This window comes from Spinacia oleracea, chromosome 2 (assembly GCF_020520425.1).
Source record: "Spinacia oleracea cultivar Varoflay chromosome 2, BTI_SOV_V1, whole genome shotgun sequence".
Lineage (NCBI taxonomy): Eukaryota > Viridiplantae > Streptophyta > Magnoliopsida > Caryophyllales > Amaranthaceae > Spinacia > Spinacia oleracea.
This window is the reverse complement of record NC_079488.1, coordinates 114,545,384-114,560,313: the sequence shown is the minus strand read 5'-3', so window position 1 is coordinate 114,560,313 and position 14,930 is coordinate 114,545,384. Positions and strand designations below refer to the sequence as shown.

At 41.2% G+C, this 14,930-nt stretch overlaps 2 protein-coding genes across 6 annotated transcripts in view; both read left to right on the top strand.

The window, feature by feature from the left end:
* Positions 1-14,930, top strand: part of LOC110795036 (uncharacterized) — a 31,815-nt gene that overhangs the window by 4,743 nt on the left and 12,142 nt on the right. For 4 of the 5 annotated variants that reach the window (XR_008928565.1, XR_008928564.1, XR_008928562.1 and 1 more), the window contains exons 3-5: positions 7,952-8,191; positions 8,282-8,367; positions 9,086-9,166. Coding sequence is in view for 1 of the 5 variants with exons in the window: in XM_022000006.2 (XP_021855698.2) it covers positions 7,952-8,191; positions 8,282-8,367; positions 9,086-9,107 (348 nt within the window). In the remaining 4 variants the exon portion in view is untranslated. Of the gene's footprint in view, positions 1-7,951; positions 8,192-8,281; positions 8,368-9,085; positions 9,357-14,930 lie in introns of those variants that run through there. The other variant, XM_022000006.2, reaches the window with a different exon arrangement.
* LOC110795067 (ethylene-responsive transcription factor ERF014-like) lies at positions 9,497-14,621 on the top strand. Its single transcript, XM_056837946.1, has one exon. It carries the CDS (start codon positions 13,451-13,453, stop codon positions 14,240-14,242), a length of 792 nt encoding a protein of 263 aa, XP_056693924.1. The 5' UTR covers positions 9,497-13,450; the 3' UTR covers positions 14,243-14,621.

The window sequence follows — 14,930 nt, the reverse complement described above, 5'->3', positions numbered from 1 at the left end:
TAATTCACAGCAGCCCACCTCCAACTCACCTTCTTCTTTGCGCGCACCGGTTTATATTGGATTTCAAAGTCAAACCCAATAAGTTTTCGCACCCAACGCTGATAATCAGCCCCAATCTCCCTTTGTTGAGTTATATGACGCAAACTCTGTTGATCGGTCCGAATTACAAGGTGTCGGCCCAACAAATAATGCTTCCACTTTTGGACCGCTAGACATACCTCCCTTAATTCTTTCTCATAAATCGATTTACTCCGATCCCGCGGCCCAAGTACCCGGCTGTAAAAAGCAATGGGCCGGCCTTCTTGCATCATCACGGCCCCCAGACCATAACCCGATGCATCCGTCTCAACCACAAAATCCTTACGAAAATCCGGCATTGCCAAAATTGGTGCAGCAATCATGGCTCCCTTTAACTTCTCAAAGGCAGCAGTGGCGGTTTCAGACCACCCAAATGTGTCCTTACGCAACTGATCTGTTAAGGGTTGGGCTATTTGAGCATACCCGACAATAAATTTGCGGTAATAGCCTGTTAAGCCCAAAAATCCCCTTAATTCTCTTGAATTGCGTGGAACTCGCCATTCTTCCATGGCTTTAATCTTTTCCTGATCCACAACTACTAGCTACTCCCAACCCAGATATTACATGCCCAAGATACGCCACCTCCGTCTTACCAAATTCGCACTTCTTGAAATTCACAAACAACTGATTTTTCTCCAGTGTCTGTAATACTACCCTCATGTGGCTTGTATTTCTTCCTCACAAGCACTATACACAAGTATATCATCAAAAAACACAAGAACAAATTTGCGCAAATATGAGCGGAATACCTCATTCATGATTGAAAGGTTGTTGGTGCATTGGTGAGGCCGAAGGGCATTACAAGAAACTCATAGTGTCCCTCATGAGTACGAAACGCTGTTTTCGGGGTATCCTTCGGTCGTACCAGGATCTGATGGTATCCTGCCTTCAAGTCCAACTTGGAGAACACCTTGGCACCATGTAACTCATCCAACAATTCATTGATGACCGGAATAGGGTATTTATCCGGCACGGTTTCTTTGTTGAGTGCCTGGTAATCCACACAAAACGTCCAAGAGCCGTCCTTTTTCTTCACGAGTAACACCGGACTAGAGTATGGGCTTGTGGAAGGCCGAATGATGCCCGCATCCAACATCTCACATATCAATCTCTCAATCTCGTCCTTCTGAATTTGGGGGTAGCGGTACGACCTGACTCCCGTTGTATTACTACCCTCCTTCATCACAATGGCATGCTCGTGCCCTCTCCGTGGTGGCAGGCCTTTAGGTGCCTCGAAAATGCTGTTGAATTCTTCCAGGACCTCCTGTAGAAAAACAGGACGGTTGGGCAGTGGTTGTTCCCCACCATCCAGCCTATTAAACTCCACCAAAACCCCCTTTCCTTCCTTCCTCAAGACCTTCATCATTGCCTTGAGAGTAATCTTCGATCTTGCTAGTGACGGATCACCGCGAATAGTTATTGTGGTGTCCCCTACCTTGCAAGTCATCAATTGGGTCTTCCAATTAGTTGTCACCGAGCCCAATTTCTCTAGCCATTGCACTCCAAGGATAACGTCCGAATTGCCTAACTCCAGTGGCAAGAAATCCTCCACCAGAATCGCCTCTTCATTGAGCTCCAAGGTTACTGCCTTACAAATTCCGGTGCCTTTATAGCTTCCCCATTACCCAAATAGACCCCAAAACCCCTGGATTTAGTGACCGGAATTCCCAATTTCTCCACTGCCTTCAACGATCTGAAGTTATGGGTCGCCCCCGGATCCACCATGACTACCATCTCCCCGTTTCCAATCCTTCCCTGTAATTTCATGGTCTTCGGATTAGTGAGCCCAACAATGGAGTTAATACATACGGTCGCCGGAATCTCTTCCTCCTCCGGTACTTCAATGGCCTGTAACTCGCCTTCCCCTCCGTCATCCCCACCATCATCTTCATCCACCAGAAGAACACTCACCTCTTTCCGCCTACACTGGTGATCGACGCCCCACCTCTCATCACACCTAAAACAAAGACCTTTGGCTTTCTTCTCTTGTAATTCCCGCTCGGTTAACCTCTTGGTTTCTCCCCCAAATCTCGAGGACGTTGCCGCCATTGACCGTGAAGGAGCAACTGAGTTCGACCCATACGAGGTTGTGGAGGAGCCTGATGGTTTAAAAGAACCGTTTCTGTTTAACGGGGTGAGATTGTTTGAAGCAAATGAGTGGGATTGGGCTGTGGATAAATTGTGGTTGTTTGCGGTTGCTATTGGACTCTTACTAAAATAAGAGAAACCCCCATTCCTCACTGGCCTGGCCCACTTCTTTTCAGCCCTTGCACCCTATTTCTTTCCTCAACCCTAACTGCCAGATCCATTGCATCGTCAAGGGTAAACGGGTTTAAGAGTCGGATCTCAGACTTAATATCCTCATTTAACCCGTTTATAAATTGGCCCATCATAATGCTCTCTGGTACATCATTCAACGGCGACGCTAGCTCAATGAACAAGCTCTGGTATTCTGCCACCGTGGTTGTTTGGGTGGTTGCAAGCCATTGCTCATGGAGGGTCCCTGCGTTCGTCGGCCGGAATTTCGCCAACACCTTTGCTTTCGGCTCAAGCTAGGTACGTGTCGGGTGGCGACAGGATTCGAAGGTGTACCACCTCATTGCGTCACCTTCCATGGAGACTAACTGCTGCATCAAGTTTCTCGCTCTCTGTCAACTTATTAAAGTCAAAGTATTTTTCCCCTTTGAGAATCCATCCATCCGGATCCTTGCCTTCAACAATGGCATATCCAACTTCCTATATTTCCTTTGGCCTCCTCTGTCAAAATTTCGTTGTCTGTAGTTGGAGTCCCCTTCTTCATCTTCGAACTGAATTATGGGCTCTTTGAGGGTAGCCATGAGAATTTTCATTTCTTCTTGAAATCGTTCCTGGTCACGTTTCATGAGTGTCATTTGTGCACTTTGTTCTTCCCTGTACCGATCTATCCTTCCTTCCAAGCGCGTGGTGGCCGCTTCCACCGCTTCTTGGTTCTTCTAAGTGTCCTCTGTGCTTTTGGCCACAAAGTTATCGGCCAAAGTTTTCTGGAATGCCGCCATTCCTTCGGCAAAGAGTTGATGCACCTTGCCTTCTAAGCCCTTCTTTTTTTGCCTGACTTCTGAAAGCCCCTCCTCTAAGGCTTCAAATCTCTGACAATTTGAGTTAACCATGGATGTTCTTCCCTTGAGATCGTGGCTGCTCTGATACCAAGTGCAAAGAACCTGTTATCTCAGCCTGAAATGCATAGAAATAACACACACAAATAGGCTACAGAGGAAGCTTTGATTTCTTAATTTCTCCAAGAGTACTGAAAGTACAAAAGCAGTAGCTTTAGGCTACTAATCTCAAGGGAGTGACTTTAGGTCACAAGGCTCTCTTTGTAATACAAAACACACAACCCTTCTCTCTCTTTCCCTCTCCTGTTTATGCACTAGGAATCTGCTACTTAGTACAATTCATTAAGTGAAGCTGGTTGCTGTCCTCTGTCTGCTAGCAGTAGTGGTAACGGCCTCTTGCTTTGGTTGTGCCTTTTTTTCTCAGTCTCTAACTTGTGTTGCTGTTGTTTGTTTCTGTGGCTTTTGCCTTTTGCCTTCTGCTGTAAACCAATGGGAAGCGAGCCAAGTCAGTTTGGTTCATTACATATGGCCCAAGGCCCATCATAGTAAAGCCCATCAACATTTATTATGGAAGACTATAAATATGTTGCCTCATGGCACATCCCAAGGTACACTCATTTGTTGTCTTCACACACACTTTAACGTAGTAAGAACGCTCTTTCTTCCGAACCTACTCTTACTTGAGCATGGGAGGGGCTTTCCTCGGGAGGCCAATTTAAGTCACTTGTTTACTGGTATTCTCGAGCCTAATCAACCCAAATACAAGCAAGATGTTCTCCCTCAACGAATAGGCTTCATCCTAAGTCATTTGTTTCATACTCGGAACAATTTGGCGCCGTCTTGTGCGGAAGATACAAAGCCTTGAAAAATCTACTCTTTCCAAAAATAAATAGAAATCTCTTACTCAACTCCGAGTCATCTGGCTCCTTTGAGCCACGTGCCTACTCCCCGAATAGGACAATGCACACACCGTCGGAGGGTAGAACCGTCCTTCTATGTCAACAGAGGCACATGTGGAGGCAACTATAGCCATAATGCGAAGCTACTTTGCACAGGTCAAGAAAAAGATTTCAGATTCCGGTTACCGTCGTAGACAAAGAGCTAGACTATGGTTGGACCTGAAGAGCCACAAATAGTAGGCAACACTCTAAATCTCGCAATACTCTCACATTGAGATCTAGGACACAACTGAGAAGTGACTTGACGGAGAGTAGTTGGAATTCTGAAGAGATGGCTAAAAAACATTCGGATTGGTACAGAGATGCCAACTCCCCGAACTTCCTAAGTAACAGGACGGTAAGAAACCTATCCAAAGCAGTGTGTATAGCAGATTGCGTAGATCAGTGCACGGTAAGGTTGGAAACTCTTCCTAGAGGGGTAAAAAGAAGACGATACCGAGCCCTAGTGTCACAGTCCAATTGTTTTGGGCATCGGATCGTGGGGCGTGCTCTTATGTATTGGGCGGTAAGGGTGCAAGCTGAAGGCCAGATCTAAATCCTCCACATGCTCCAAAACTTCCCAGCTTCCCCTGAAGTCAAGTGAACTCGAGGCCTCTTGCTAAGGCTCGCAGGGAAGACATGTATGGGAGGCCCCTCCTTCTCAAAATCAATTATCACGTGCTCCTGGCCTTTGGGAGCGGCATGACCCCCTTTTTACGGTAGCCCGAGGTTGAGGAGGAGGGGAAGGCAACCTAACTCATTCAGGCAACAACAATAACAACAACAACAGGCGCAGGAGGCGGAAGCACTTCGTAGGCCTTCTCCGCATGAGGTTGATCCACTAGGGAGTGCACAACCTCAATCTTACTATTCAGCTTCGCCCCTAGAGCAGGAATGAAAGCATGCCTTCTTTTCCCCATTGCGTCTTCTGGCGCAGTCCCGGAGACTTCGAGGCCTTATAAGCCATGATCTGTTCTAATTGAGAGTCAACCCAGTCAAAAACTTATGGACACTTTTCCCTAGTGAGCTCCGACTTACCCTGAGAAAGTCAAACACCGAGGAAGTAAAGATTTGAAAACTAAAGAAAAACTAAAAATAAGGTAACTTACCAAGCAGGGAGGATACTTTCCAAGCTCGAAGGTTCCTTCCTCTCATTGAGCACTTTGAGAGCACCTTCAGAAGGCTGCATCCTCTCCTTCGACTCAGGACAAAAAAGAACGAGATGTTAGAATCATACATCAGCTTGTTAAACAATTAAGAAGAAAAACAACTCAATATTACCTTGGACTTCGGGAGGAGAAACTTCGAGCGTAGCAGGTGATAAGAAAGCCTAAATTCGACGATCAGCAACGACGAGCTCAGGACCCTCAGGAGAACACACTTTTAGTCTCAAGGACTTGGTTGTCGATGAAATGGATAAATCAGAAGAGCTTGAGCCCGAAGAAGAAGAGCTCACTAGATCTGATGTTGTTACCATAGGGCGCAACACAGCTCGCCCAACTTCAACTAAACCGTCTGGTTGCCATGGATCAAACCGCTCCTCCTCCATCCGAAAAGTAGTTCGGGAGACAAATGATGATTCCTCAACTTCGGGTTTGACGAGTATTTTGAGGCAGAGTATTTTGAGGCAGTGCAGTATATCTCCGAAAGATCGTGAGCAATACTAAGGGTCTTGTACTAGATATTCGACAAGTCGGTCTCTCTACATACAAGAGAAAGAAAGTCAGGCACAATGTATGAAAAGCGTAGATCTAACCGCCGAAGCACGGTCTCATCCCAAGAATTCTCACCCTTGTCAAAGATCTTACTAAGACCGGTAGCGGCGAGGATGACCTCCTCTTAGAATGAAGATTCGGCTGCCAGTGGCTCCGGATCGTGTGATACGTTCTTCGCAACAGCAAGGATCCACGGGATATGGTTCTTGTAGTTTTCGGAGTTGCGATCTGGCACCCTCTTTAGTCACTTCATCTCCGGGTTCGGCTTCACAAACCACTTCGGCGTTTTGTAAAAGTAGGAATGGTCCGGGTCTACAAGAACCCAAACATAAAGCCACCCCTCTTTTCGGTAATGCTCCTAAGACAAGTAAGGGTGAACCATGGTCACCCTTCTTCGTCTTCTTGCTCACAATATTTCAAGAGGGACATTTTCATGCAGATCTTTGAAGAAGCCAAAGAACTCTGAAACCCATCGGAAGTCGATGATGTGAGCATTGACTTCGGAGTCAAAAGCCCTAAAGACATATTATACCCCTCCTGGATATAAAATCATCAAGTGGGAATCTCAATCCATATTCAAAATTGTGAACGTACACCGCGATGAATCCTCTCGGGGAGCAGAGTGCATCGACTTCTGCAGTTCGCACCAATATCCCATGGAGGATTGGATACCATAAAGATCATCCGCCACCAGATGATAGTGGCCTCTTGGGGAGCAGAGTGCATCGTTCATCATGAAATCGAGGATGACTATAACGAATACCACCAAACACCCAGAAGTACTAATCCCTCGGCAGTCACCTTCCCCCCACAGGCCACAGGGACCCTCACAGGGATTTCAACTTCAACAACTTCACTGTCGAAGCCTTAGGAGCCGAGGACTAGAAGGGGTCGCACCAGAGGAACCTCCATCTCTCCCTCCCCCTCACTTCAAGTGTTTACAACATACTTGGCCTTCCCCTTGTTGCGAGCCATATCTCAGAATCCTAGATATAGGGTTTAGAGGGTAGAGTAGAAGAGAAAACAAAAAGAAAACGAGGAAGAAAAGCAAACAAAATACCTTTCTCCGAAGCAAAGTTTGCTGACAAGTCGAATGTACCAAAGTTTGAAGTTAGACCAGAAGTAACGAAGTCGCAGCATAAATACCAAATTGAGAATTCGCAAGAATTTGGAGAGTTTCTAGAAAGCGGCGAGAAAAGTAAAAATTGGAACAAATGAATTCGCCGAGTATTTGTAGAGGAGGGCCCTCAAACGTTCGAAATTCCACACTTACCGTTTACCGCTTGGTAACCGAAGTTGAAGCGACGATCTAACCAGGACATGCCACCACGTACTTGATACGTGTCAAAGTTCGAATTCGAAATTCAAAACGAAGTAAAAGAAGCGAGTCTTTTGGCTCCAAATCCACCCGTTGGATCAAATACCCATCCATTTAAACTTAAAAACTGGGTTTGGGTGCATGTTGTTTGGGCTCCAAATTGGCTCCCAATTGGGCAGCCGAAAAGCCGACTCATGTAATAAACGCATGACAAACTTCTCTCAAGGATTCCAAATCCTCTCTATGGCTAAAGGCCCATCATAATAAAACCCATCAGCATTTATTATGGAACAATATAATATGTCGCCTCATGGCACATTCCAAGGTACACTCATTTATTGCCTTCACACACACTTTAACCTAGTAAGAATTCTCTTACATCCGAACCTAATCTTACTTAGGCATCGGAGAGGCTTTACTCGGCAGGTATGCTCGAGCCCGATCAACCCAAATACAAGCAAGATCTTTTCCCTCAACGAATAGGCTTCATCCAAAGTCACTTGTTACGGATTTTGGATACATATGCCGATATCCGCATTTTGGCATTCGGTTTGTCGAGAATAGGCGGGTATTGGTATCACTTTTAGGTTCCTGGAGCATTTTAGTAGTCGCGTACTTTCTTTTTTCCTGTATAAGAACAGAAGTGGGAAAAGCCATTTGAATTTTTCTTATATATTTGTGATCTGTTTGCAAACTTGAGACTGCAATTTTTCTGATGCCATTTCATAAGCTTATTTGTTCAGATTCCCCCTTGTTTATCTTGCAACTACTTGGAGAAACTAATATTCTACAAATTTTGATTTGATCAAGATTGTTGAAAAAGGACCAAATAGAGACTTCTGGGGTCACCCCTTGATGACGTCAACTGACGATACCAACCCATGGTGGTCTCTTTTTGTGCAAGCTGTTGCAGCAGTAGGAGGACAACTTGGGAAGCCTGAAATCTTAGCTTCTACAACTGATGCTAGATTTATGAGGCAGAGAGGGATTCCCACTTTGGGTTTTTCCCCTATGAAAAATACTCCGATTTTGCTTCATGATCATAACGAGGTCTGATAATTTTTCAATATGCATGTTAAGTCTCATCCTGTATATGTTTTGTTGTGATATTTTTCTCTAATTGTGGAATTTTCTTTGCAGTTCCTGCAAGATGCTGTATATTTAAATGGAATTAAGGTGTATGAATCCATAATCAAATGTTTGAGTTCATTCAAGGGACTTGAAAAGTAAGACATAAGTACTACTTTATCCCGTTCACTCAGCATGCAGCATGGCTGGTGTCTCATCTCTTTTTTAATCGTCCTACCCCAACTTGTTTGGAACTTAATGTAATATCATATGAATTGTTTTTTTTTCTCAATCTACTAAATGTACGGATTGCATTTTTATTAGTTTGATGTTATTCTGAGATTCTTCTTTCTCTGTGAGACATTTTGCCTTGTATTTTGAGGCAAGGGATTGAACATTAATTTAGCAAATTTTTCTTATAGTAAATTTTTCTTAGCAAATTTAGCAAACCAGTGGATTACTCCTATTATCTGTATCTTAACCTTATGTATTTCTCCTGCCAGCACGTTGTGGTTCTTGTTTTGAATGCTTCATATTCATTATATATTTTTGTGTATTATGAGATTGAGGAATTATCTCAAGGAGTCAGGAGAATAGAAGTGCTTGAGATGCAACGTGAAACGGGATAGAATCTGCTGCATCCTTGGAATTGTTGTTGAGGGCTACACGGAATTAAGAAGATCTAGTTAATGAAAATATTACATTAGAGTAAAGTGAGAGACTGAGAGTTGACAAACTTTTTAGTATTTTGACCTGACTGATTGTTTTCAATTGATGAAAGTTGTTTGACATCAGAACTTTTCCAAAATCGATTAAACTTGTTACATATGGCAGTGAAATTAATTAGTTTATTTCCTGTGAATTGTTGAAATGTAGGAGCTCTGCTGGCACCATATAAGAAATTTAGCAGTGAGCACTGAGCAGACACCACTTAGTTGAATGCAAGCTGTGAAAGAGGTATGTCTGCACTTGGGTTTAATTTCTAATTAAGGTAGTAAACCCCAACTGTTGACATGTTTTTAGACTACGAGCAATATAGTTGGGTGAACCTGCAATGTGATGGTATGTTATTTTTATTGACGTGGTGGTTAGTTTGGTTGTAGCAGATGCTGTTTATAGTTTTCATATTCATTATATTGGCATCGTCATCTTGGCGTCTCTAGTCTTGCCTGTGAAGTTGGTGCCAGTTTCAGTTTCTGTTTCAGTTTCAGTTAATAACAAATATGTTTTTCTATTGTTGTATGGTAAAGTTAAAAAGTGGCTACGAAGTGGGAATCAAATAATTATTACAAAATGTTAGTGTTATGAAAAATAATTGAATCCCAATACCCTGCCGCCCAGTGCCCATGTCATTGAAGTCAACTTTGGTTGAATATGTGTTTATGTAAACGATAAGCCATAACTTCTGGTCTCTACTGTAGGAGTGTAGTCTGTGGATAATGGGTTTTTGATTCCTTTGTACGGAAGACTCTTTCCTAGAAGCATCCCCGTGAGTTGCTTCTGTAGCATATATCAGAGTAATTAATTTGAGTGACAACTAATAATCCTACCCATTAACTTGTGTGTTGAAGTTCCCTCCCCTTCTGAGAAATGGGGATAGTCGTTTTCGATGTAACTTGACATTGACGTCTTCATAGTGACACAGGAGAGCAATACACATACACATACACATACACATACACATACACATACACATACTGTAAAAAGATCGAGTGAAGTCCGTAGTAGATAGATACATACAGGTCCCACAAGGAAAAGGAATAGGAATAGGTATAGGAATAGGAATAGGAATAGGAATAGGATGAGATGTGGCGGTTAGAAACGTGGTAGTGGGACAGCCCTCTTTTAATAGGCTTGACTGGATTGATTTTAGACACAGGTACCATGTAGCCGTACCGTTGGAAAATAAGATCAAAACCCAGCTCAACATATATAGTATTAGTCCCTAAAGTCAAATCATAGAATTAGAGCCATTTCATCTCTCTCTCTCTCTCGCTTTCTCATTTAAGGCTTAGATATTCTATTTTAATAATATTAAAATATAATTTAAAAAGTCCGTACTGATTGTGTTTGTAAAGTGATGTACCTTGTTAGTACGCGGTTTTTAGAGACAGAGGAGCAACAGCTGTTGTTGTTCTTCTTCTTTTTCTATAGTATCTACTCACTCTTCTACTGGTATTTGTGTTTTGCGCGTTTCCTTTCTTTTTATTATTTGATTATCTCCTTGACTCTACTGAGTTTTGTAGAGATAGTACGGAGTTCTTCGTATCATATCGTTTTTATTTTTATATTTAATACGGAGTAAATTACAACTCTCTCTTTGGCAATTGGCAATTGCCAATTGGCACCCTGCAAATCCAGGAAGCTGCCTTTGAAAGAATCCTATGATCCAAACATATCTTCTCTTATATTATCATTTATCAGCTATTTTGTTTTTCCATCAATACCACCACGGACTACATATCAATACCTTCATGTGGGCTGTCAATCATTCATCTCCCTCTCTTTTATTCTCCACTCTTGCATTTACCAATCAACATTTCCTTTTAAATAGATACTTCCCGCTATAATTATTACCCCTCTGTACATGTGAGACCAAATGCATTTTATGTGAGAGCAAAGTTGTAGTCCCATTATCATTTGTTTGTAATGGAGCAACCTTTTAGGGGCAGACCAAAATGTTATATAGGGTTAACAAATAGGGGAAGAGGGAGTACTATAGCCATTTATGTACTCTACTATGATTATTTTGTTAAATACATCTCAATGTATATTTTATTTATACTCCGTACCAACTTTTATAATTTGTGTACGGTTTACATTTTTATTTTATTAAATATATTAATGGATAAATTATGCATTGATAAAGGTGATTAAAGAACAGTAGTACTATATAGTATACTCCATGGTACTCCAATGTGATTATCTGAACTAACCTCATTGGGACAGCTAAACGAGGTACTTAATGTACTCCCTACTACTACAGTACTTTCGTGTATTACATTAGCTTGTGAAAGCAGTGCTTAGTGCAGAGGAAATCCAGCTACTACTGGCTTTTGCTTTAATCAAAGTTACAGTGTTGTACTTGTTGAGTTGTTGTGGGTTTGAAAATGCTTCAATTCTCTTTCCTCCGCAACTTCTTCTATGCTAATTGCAATTTAGCCGATGTGTCTACTGTATTAACCCTAATGCCCTATACAAAAACTTACAAACGAATGTCTTATATATAAATCACATTCTTGTCAAATACAAATATTTCCACGTTATGATCAATATTATGTTTAATTAATTATTCTCCATTGTCAAATAAAATAATTATACCTTCTAATCAATTAACTATATTTTTTAATCAGATAGTTATACACTTTGTGATCATATAGTAATGTTTTCTAATACGGACATCAATTGTCTTATGCGTATAAGGTTTCGTCGAAGAACTACCCAGTAGTCCAGTACCCTAAGGTTTAAGCTTGATGGAAAGAAAAAGGGGGGCATCTTGTGCATTTTTAAACTATGTTAATTATTAATTGCTAATTATTCAATTCTTCAGTAGCTTGTATGTGTCGCCATTTTCGCCATTTTCTTGCAGCACTGCAATTTACCTTTAACTAGTCCTCAACCTACCATGGTGTGACACTTCAGCGCTGTTTTTTAATTCATAGTCAGTTATCAGTTGGTACGGATTACGGAGTGGTAGTGATATAGAACGGCTATAGTGTTTTGAGATTTTGTGGAGGAGTATGTCTTTCTGCTATAGAGGACAGGTAGAGAGCTTCATTATGGCAGGCTATTACAGAGTACTCCGTAATGGATACTCGTATTCTATAGTCTAATTATGAAATTGATATGTGTGCCTCGAATCCTCCATGAAGGATGTTAGGTTGTTACAGTGGAATATTTGACTTCAAATGGACATATCTCATGATCTACTCATTAAATTGAGTTGATTTATGTTAGAGGTGAAAACTTGGCTCAATAGTTTTCCAACGTATGGTCATAAGCTCATTTTGGATGAGAAATGAGGGAGTTATGACTATTTTACGAGAAACTGTCATACAGTAGGGGAGGTTTGGCCGAACCTGCTGGAAGTTCGGCCGAACCTTTGATGGTTCGACCATAGACAGTAGCTTGGAAATTTTGGATGTCCGGCCGATCTTTGGGTAGGTTCGGCCAAACCTGACCTTGGTTCAACCGAACTTGTTATAGGTATGGCCGAACCCTACAGGTGAACTCTTTTCTTCTCCGCAAGCTTCAATCGAGTATTCCTTATCGGAGGGAGTATATGATACTCCCTCCGTCCCGGAATACTTGACCTGTTTTCCTTATCGGGCCGTCCCTTAATACTTGACATGTTTCTAAAAATGGATATATTCTAACAATACTATATTATTTCTCACTCTACTCCTATTTATCCACCTACCCCCTACTCCATACAAAAAATAATTAAAAATTCAACCCCTACTCTCCCCCAACCCCACCTCTTAAACCACCTCCCACTAACTATATTAAAATAATACCCCACTATCAACTACTACCTATTAAATTAAATAAGTCAATTCAAGTCCTTTAAACTCTGTGCCGGTCAAACCGGGTCGAGTATTTCGGTACGGAGGGAGTAACTTTTATTTTCATATACTAGAAATAAAATAGGGTCAAAATGAATTATGTGAGAAGTGCAAAAAGTCAAATCGATGCGCGTATTCCGGGACGGAGGGAGTATGTAGTATCCAAATGTACATAGCGCTAGGTTCTTAATTTTTCTCTTTTAAAATGTTTTGCTAATTTTAAAATTGATCAAATGAGCAACGAGAACATTGTTATTTTCCAATTCACCGTTAAATAAATACAATGTACAGTACAGTACAATACGGAGTACAATACATATACATACCTATTGGTCCTACACTACGTCCATTTTCCATTCCCCAAGTGAAATGAATCTATACAAATTGGCCCGGAGTTATTTAATCTTATTTAATTATTGATAATAATTAACATCTGTGATCTGTCACCCATTTCCTGAACCTTCTCTGCTTGACTTGAGGTATCATCATAGGCTAAATAAGGAAGAAGCTAACATCTATAAATATGAGTCCATTCTGAGATTCTCTAGTCGATCTCTCTTAGTTTTCACAAACGTAAATTTCTATTTTTCCTTTAGCAAACAAATTAAGATCTACGTACAAAGGTCGATCAAGTTGAAGTTGTGTATTAGAATATAATTGCAAGCTAAGTTGAGTAATGGTGAAGTCAGAGCTGAAGAAGACCGAATCTGAAGCAGCGAAACCGATGTCATCATCGTCATCGTCATTGTCATCGTCCTTGTCTCTGTCTTCTTCTTCATTAAAGAAGAAGTACAAAGGAGTTAGAATGAGGAGTTGGGGTTCATGGGTTTCTGAGATTAGAGCTCCAAATCAGAAGACTAGAATTTGGTTGGGTTCCTATTCTACCCCTGAGGCTGCTGCTAGAGCTTATGATGCTGCACTCTTATGCCTCAAGGGTTCTTCTGCTAATCTCAACTTTCCTCACTCTTCTTATTCCACAACATGTCCTCTTATCCCTTCTTCTAATAACCATACTACTACTACTACTACTACTACTACTACTGTTACCACTGTTATGTCTCCTAAATCTATCCAGAGAGTTGCTGCTGCTGCTGCTGCTGCTGCTGCTACTACTTCTACTACTACTACTTTTACTGATCAATTTCACCATTGTTCTTCCTCTTCATCAATCTCACCTTCTCCATCAATGTCATCATCCCCTTCTCTGTCTTCCTCATCCCCACCTTTGGGCCAGATCACTGATGATTTAATCTCTCTAACTCATCCCTATCCCAGTTTTAATGCAGACATTAACAATGCTCTTATGATGAATAACAACGAAGAAGATCCATGGTCATGGTTTGATGTATCTCCTAAACACGTCGATCTCATGTTGAACTCCATGTTCTTCAATCCCCCTTCCCTCAATATTATGGATATTGAGCAGCTACACGATGATGGAGATATTCCCCTCTGGAGCTTCCGCTAATCCAATCCAATCCATCTATTCAATTCACATTTCAATATTCTTACTCATTCATAATCCATCTATTCAATTCACATTTCAACATTCTTACTCATTCATAATCCATCTATTCAGTTCACATTTCAATATTCTTACTCATTCATTTCACTGTTCTCGCGGTAGGGGCCTTGAGGACAACACGTACTGACAATGACATTCTTATAAGTTATCTATAGTTATATACACACACATTATATTTATAGTTTTATATACTGCGGAGTACTCCATCGATTTGTATTTGTTATAATCCATGTATGTAACTCATTTAATTAGCTAGTACTCTGATCCGATCATGTAGTCTTATTCTTAGCATATACAACTAGAAAGAAAACGTTAATGTTTAGATTGAGGTCTGGCAATTTTTTTCAGCCTCGCATATATATATATATATATACTCCGTACTACAAAAACATTGTCTGTGTCTTGTAAGAGAATTGAAGTTGGTTGTAATTGTTACGGTATGTCAAATTTTCATTATTCTCCATGCTATTTATTTCCATTCTAAAGGGGATATTTTGTCCTTAACTAGCTACTAGTTACAATCAATTCTAAATTTCCAAGTACGTATGTAGTACTTGGTAATACTTACTACGGAGTACTATATCTTATTGCTTCTGTGTTCTTTAGTACTACGTACGTACGTAGTGATTCA

Coding starts and splice junctions, on each gene's coding strand:
- LOC110795067 (XM_056837946.1), top strand. CDS start 13,451: ATGGTGAAGTCAGAGCTGAAGAAGACCGAATCTGAAGCAGCGAAACCG.